At 30.8% G+C, this 6,901-nt stretch overlaps 1 protein-coding gene and 1 pseudogene across 1 annotated transcript in view; both read right to left on the bottom strand.

The window, feature by feature from the left end:
* LOC113375312 (serine/arginine repetitive matrix protein 1-like) overlaps nucleotides 1-1,344 on the bottom strand; it is a 3,131-nt gene extending 1,787 nt beyond the window's left edge. Inside the window, exons 1-4 of the mRNA XM_026615249.1 lie at nucleotides 1,144-1,344; nucleotides 977-1,069; nucleotides 730-852; nucleotides 93-263 (exon numbers count right to left, since the gene is read on the bottom strand). Coding sequence (XP_026471034.1) covers nucleotides 93-263; nucleotides 730-852; nucleotides 977-1,069; nucleotides 1,144-1,155 — 399 coding nt within the window. The 5' untranslated portion in view covers nucleotides 1,156-1,344. The remainder of the gene's footprint in view (nucleotides 1-92; nucleotides 264-729; nucleotides 853-976; nucleotides 1,070-1,143) is intronic.
* Nucleotides 1,345-1,960: 616 nt separating this feature from the next.
* Nucleotides 1,961-3,705, bottom strand: LOC113378149 (annotated as a pseudogene).
* Between the last annotated feature and the right edge of the window lie 3,196 nt (nucleotides 3,706-6,901).

Raw genomic sequence — 6,901 nt, 5'->3', positions numbered from 1 at the left:
AGATTATTCACAGATAATTATGCATTCATAAAACTCTCGGAAACATACATAAGGTGTGTATCATTTGCATATAAAATACCAAAAATACATACCATTCTTTTCTTAATTTCTTCCTTTTTTTGATCTAAAAATTCTACTGGAATCCCAGATTCCGTGTCTTGAGCAGAAAGTAATAGGGCCCACAACTCATCCATAAATTGTCGAGCATTTTTTTCATTTAAGAAACCCGTCATGTTAATTTGCATTTTTTTAGGACAAGGAAACTGAAAAGAGTATCATATTGCTTACACATCTATAAAAAATTTATATAATAATGAAAATTTTCAGTATAAACTGTTGAACATAAACAAAATTAAAATTATATTAAGTATAAATTAAAATATAACAAATATATAGCAAAAATACATTTATAACTGATAAATAAATCATATAGAAAGGAATGATTTCAATTATGAATTATTTCAGTTATTCTGATATAAATCATCATTAATATCCAACTTATTATAAACACAACTTAATGTTTTAAAATTATCATGCATATTTACATTTTATAAATAAGTGATGATTAGTTTTGAAAAGAAAGAAACTAAATAACGGGTTGACACCACATAATCAAATAATTACAGGTTGTAATTTACTGGTATTTGAACTATGCTACTTCCATAAATAATATTTGTGAAACCGAACTATTGTACGAATCTAATAGTAAATATTGCTTTCACAACTTACTTGCACATCTAATTGATTGTACACAAACTCCACAACAACATCATCTTCAATGTGAAGCAGATCAGTAATTTTTTGCGTTATCCAGGGACGTAAAACATCAAGTTTTACTTTACTCATATCAACCTAATATTGAATCAATGCATTATTTTTAATATTCTGAGAAAACGACACACAATGAAAATATGAGTTTACTTAATTACATATTACAAAATTCATGCTTCCAAATTAAACAGGTGAAAGAACTAACCCTTTGACTCAAGCAATCCCCAAATTTCATTTGCTTCATAAGTTTCTTCTTCTCCTTGTCACTGAATCTTGTATCCTGTTGGGTAGTTGTGCCCTGACAAATATACATCAATGTAACAATAAATCCTTATAACTAAAATTAAGTAAATAGCATTTAGGACTACATACCGTATACATCATCTTGATTTCGTTTTCCTATTAAGCTAATGAACAGACAGAGCGGCAAAAATGTCACACAAAATCGGTTATTCAGTACAATTTTTGTATATAAAAATTATGCTATAACTACTAAAGTCTTATAACACTTCACAATACCAAAATTTATCAAAACTTATACTTAACATAGAAGTCAGTCAACTAAAAAATCCAATCATACTTAATTAATATATAATAATCTACAATCGGTATTTTCGAGACTTTAGTTGATGGCTGTCTCGTGCGATAAAATTAAAATGGCGTATACGCGTCGAAATTTTCTGAAAGGTGGCGCCATCTATTAACGCATAAGGTTTTTCGAGCAAAACTTCTTTCAGAAAAGCATATGTCATGTCATGAATTGTTCATTGAGGCCACCACACGCTATCTTGCTGTGACGATCTATTCTACGATCTACACACGATTTTGGCTTTATGACCAAAATATTATAGAACATTATGTCCAATTATGTCAACTGTTGAATACTTTTTGCGAAAAATTCGGATACAAGGACCACTCGGACCATTTAATGATTTTTAATTCTGGCATTTTTGAGTTCTCAAATATATATACTCTAATTGATTAAGTTTTGAAGTTTTGTTTACTGTAGTACATCAAATTGGTGTTAAGCAAAATATTACTGAAATTCACAGTTTGTTATGTATTCAATGCATTATATTTCATAATTGATATGCTTTAAATGAAACAATCTAATACAACCTATAAATAGTATGTCACAACTAACTAAATATTCTGAATAAATTAAAAATAAAAGTTTGTTTCGCATTTAGAATACAAAATGTCAGTATAAAAATCAATTTATTAAATAGCATGACACGTAAATTCAAAAATTACATAAATATAAAAGGTAAGGTAAATATCACAGGAAAATCAAACATAATAAGGCAATTGCGTTAGTATTCTTCATCTGCTGACTGTTCACATTCGGCAGAGTCTGCAGCCACCTCTTCGTAATCCTTTTCAAGTGCAGCTAAATCTTCACGTGCTTCAGAAAACTCTCCTTCTTCCATACCTTCTCCAACATACCAATGTACAAATGCTCGTTTAGCATACATCAAATCAAATTTATGATTGAGCCTTGACCAAGCTTCTGCAATTGCTGTTGTGTTAGATAACATGCAAACTGCTCGTTGTACTTTTGCCAAATTTGCACCTGGCACTAAAGTGGGAGGTTGGCAGTTGATTCCAACTTTGAAGCCTGTCGGACACCAATCCACAAAATTAATATTTTTTTACTCTTGATAGTAGCAATTGCTGTATTAACATCCTTTGGTACAATATCTCCTCGATATAGCATGCAGCAAGCCATGTACTTTCCATGACGAGGGTCACATTTCACCATTTGATTAGCTGGTTCAAAGCAAGCACTAGTAATTTCTGCTACTGATATTTGTTCATGATATGCTCTTTCTGCAGAAAGAATAGGGGCATATGTTACTAATGGAAAATGTATCCTTGGATAGGGCACAAGATTGGTTTGGAATTCATTCAAATCCACATTTATAGCTCCAGAAAATCTCAAAGAGGTTGTTATTGATGACACTACTTGACTAACCATGCGATTTAAGTTTGAATAATTAGGTCTTGGTATGCCTAGGTTGCGCTTACAAATGTCATAAATGGCTTCGTTGTCGACCATGAAGGCACAATCCGAATGATCCAAAGTAGTATGTGTTGTTAATATTGAATTATATGGCTCAACAACTGATGTCGATACTTGAGGAGCAGGATATATAGCAAACTGTAATTTTGATTTCTTCCCGTAATCAACAGACAAACGTTCCATGAGCAATGAAGTAAATCCAGATCCCGTACCTCCACCAAATGAATGGAATATAAGAAAACCTTGTAAACCACTACATTGATCTGCTAATTTTCTTATCCTATCTAATACTGCGTCTGCCATTTCTTTCCCAACAGTATAATGACCTCGAGCATAGTTATTAGCTGCATCTTCTTTGCCAGTGAGAAGCTGTTCTGGGTGATACAGCTGCTTGTAAGTTCCTGTACGAACTTCATCTGCAAACATTTTGAGTTTATAACAGAAATACTATAACTTAAATTACATCATAACAAATATCATTCACCTATAACTGATGGCTCCAAATCCACAAAAATAGCTCGCGGAACGTATTTCCCAGAACCAGTTTCGCTGAAAAATGTGCCAAATGAACTTTCGACCCCAGTTTTATCCGAGGGCATTTGCCCATCGGGCTGAATATCATGTTCCAAACAGTACAACTCCCAACAAGAATTTCCCATCTGCACACCTGCTTGTCCAACATGTATTGAAATGCATTCCCTCTGCAAAATAGTAATAATAACAATAAAAAAAAATAATCATGCAATAACTATGAAAAATGTACCTACAATCAAAATACTTACCATTTTGACGGCTGACGAGAAGTAGAATGCTTGCTGACTTAAAACTGAATGCAATGGAATTCAGAGAACGACTAACGAACGTGCACCAAATTTCTTGAGCTTATATGCATGAATGGCGGTAAAATTAACCGTCATACATGGCTACCAATGTTTAAAACAGTGGCGTTAACTGTCATCATTTGACAGTTGTTAATCATATTTAATGTTGGTAAACTATAACTATTTACGTCTAGTCTAAGCATAGATTATGGATTATACTTTTTTCGATCTATTAGTCTAAGCATAGATAAATTTATTTATTTATATTTATTATGTTGTTGGTCGTTACTGCAGTTACCTTAATTGTAGTCTTAGTTCTAATAAGGCACGTTTATGTTTATTTATCCATGTGTTTATCGATCTATGCATGCATCATCATCATCATCACATATGTTTACTTATCTATGCATCATGCATCTGTCACGTGTTTTAGCACATAGTCTTATCTATGCTTTAGCACATATTTACCACTTGAGTTAATTTTCCGATAATTCTGAATATATTGAATATATGAAATGGAAACAAAATAGACAAAGTAAAATTAGTGATACAAAAAACTAAACATTTATCATAAATATGCAATTTTTAAATAGAACTTAAAAACTATCTCGGAGCATTTATATTTACCATACCATTTTATCTATTATATGTATAATGTGAAATCAAGTGGTAAGGGCTAACCATACCGAAGACCTTTTTTTAAATTGTTTGGACCAATTTCAATTTAATTTTTTATGTGTATTTAAAAAAATACTTATAACACTAAATTTAACCACTTCACCGCAAACCCCTATTTCGTAAAAATCATAGTAATTACATCATTTTATATCTGGGTTTTTGCCAGTGAATGTTTTTGACTCAATGTTACATAAAAAATAGGTTCATAAAGGAATGGCCCATTTTAATTTACAATACTCAAATATGATTTATAAGTAAATATACGTTGTTATTTTTAACTTAGATTCAACAGTTTTATTCTTTATAAAGCACTATAAAAGCTTACACGTGGGGTAAACAGAAACAACTAACAACTCAATTCAACTTTACACTGTCAAAGTGTAAATAATAATATATTAGTAATTAAAAAAGTATATTTAGTTAAAAAAAACTTTTACAAGTGATAAATTAGATTATTGTTGTTCCAACTCTTCCAATGTATATTTTAGTAAAGACTTTGTGTCCATAAAATTTGTATTTGGTCTTAGTTAAATAAAGTAGTTGTTATTTGTTAAATCCTCTTAAAATTGAAAATAAGACATTGTATGTCTTTGCTTTCTGTCTAAATATAGAAATAAACGTATTTCTCTATTTAGGCAATAACTAGGAAATTTTCTGAACATATTTCGATAGTTGTTTGTTTGTTATAATGTGTCATATGCTGTGATGTATGTTGTCTGGTTTCCACAGTATAATTACTGAAATTCAACAAATAAGTTATATATTGCAATGCTGAATGGAATATTTCAATCGATGCATCTAATACAGCTCAACAACAATCAATCACGAAAGATATGTGCGCTATTTTCCATCTTAATAAATAGATATCAGAAATACAGAATCGTATTTTTGATTAAATCAATAAAAGTCTTTAAGCTATTTACATTATAACTTTTTATTATAAATAAGTTATCAATATTTTGTTTCATAAGTGTTCGTATTTATTCAATATCCTTAATGTGCTGTTAGAAATATTTATCTTCCAAGTTGATCGAAAACCAAACCTTACCGGGAATGTAATTTACTTTTATATTCATCCAGCTTTCATCCAACGATCTATGGAATACTCTAAAGCAGCCACCCAGCTATAAAATTTTGAATATTTTAAACATAATTTTACTATTATCTAAAATATTTAATCACTTTTCACTCAGTACCGTTTTCTATCCATTTCTGATTCTGTATGAAAATAATAATGCCTTTGTCTAGATTCAGGCGGTGCTAATTCAAATGCATGTTTTTTACCCCCAACTGTTGACGGTTGTACTTTATATCCCTGAAGACATGCCATTCCTACAAATAATTGATATATATATATATATATATATATATATATATATATATATATATATAGTAAAGTATTAAAAGTTACATTACATACACACTATTTCATAAATATAATATTGTGTAAATGTAGTATTGATGACAAAGCAAACTACAATCGCATTTATACACGAAGATTTGAAAATAATATTTCAAATCGTTCGTTTGTTTGTGTTGTTTATAGTATATAAAATGCATAGAAATCCCAAAATTGTATTCAAAGCTACTATTGTCATTACTCTTACATTTATTAATAGAGCTAAATACTTTAGATCCAATTACCAAATGCCGTTTTACTGCTGCCATCTTGATAGAAATAAAGACATGCATCTTTGAGAACGCAGTATCGCTTGCTCCACGACCTCCACTTTCCTCCTAATTTCATTAGATATCCGAAACAATCAGGACGAGAAATACAAGCTGCTGGAGCCCGCAAACTTCTGCGTGACGTCTCCAACCACGGATCTGTTTGCTCAGCTGCATGCGATATTACAGCGATCCATCTTGCCATATATAAAAGTTTGATTTTATTCAGTGATTAAATTATGAATCGGATTTATTATTTTTTAAATTTTTCTTGCAATGTTACAATATATTTGGAAAATCAAATCAATAATATTAAACAATATACACAAATTTTATCGCAAAAATCATAGTATCGGACCTTGCGGCAGCTTCTTCTGAATCCGCAGCGAGTTGCAGTGGAGGTGCTTCTTCTGAAGATATGCGGAAAGCATAGGCTTGAGTTACGTCACTTGGTCCGGACTCAACTTTATGGCGCGCCAGAAGTAATGCGCCAACTGGCTGCGTATCCTACCAAATTATAAAACAAATCTAAAGTTGCCAGTGCGATTATTTATGTTGACACCACTAATATAACCCGTGCCGCGTACATTATTATTTGATACTGAGCAAATTTTAAAAACTGACAAAAAATATCAGAATCATGTCTATAAAGTTAATAACATTTTTGGCGATTTTTTGCGATGGTGTGAAAAGTAACTTCAACTACTTTCAGAAAAAAGTTAATGATTGCAAAATCCTTGCTAACAAGACAAAAAAGCAGTATAAATAAAATCAAGTTTTACGTATTTAATATTATATTAGATATAACTTTTGCTGTCTATTGATACAATTTTTAATAAAAAAAAGTGTCGGTAATCTCAAGGGTGGCCATTAATTAAGCCAGTAAATTGTTTGTAATCACAACAAAGAAAGATTATTAATTGAAGCTGTCCGATTTTTG

This window comes from Ctenocephalides felis, unplaced genomic scaffold, assembly GCF_003426905.1.
Source record: "Ctenocephalides felis isolate EL2017-DRISC unplaced genomic scaffold, ASM342690v1 CF-g0.4_SCAFFOLD_01886, whole genome shotgun sequence".
NCBI lineage: Eukaryota > Metazoa > Arthropoda > Insecta > Siphonaptera > Pulicidae > Ctenocephalides > Ctenocephalides felis.
This window is presented reverse-complemented; position numbering and strand designations above follow the sequence as displayed.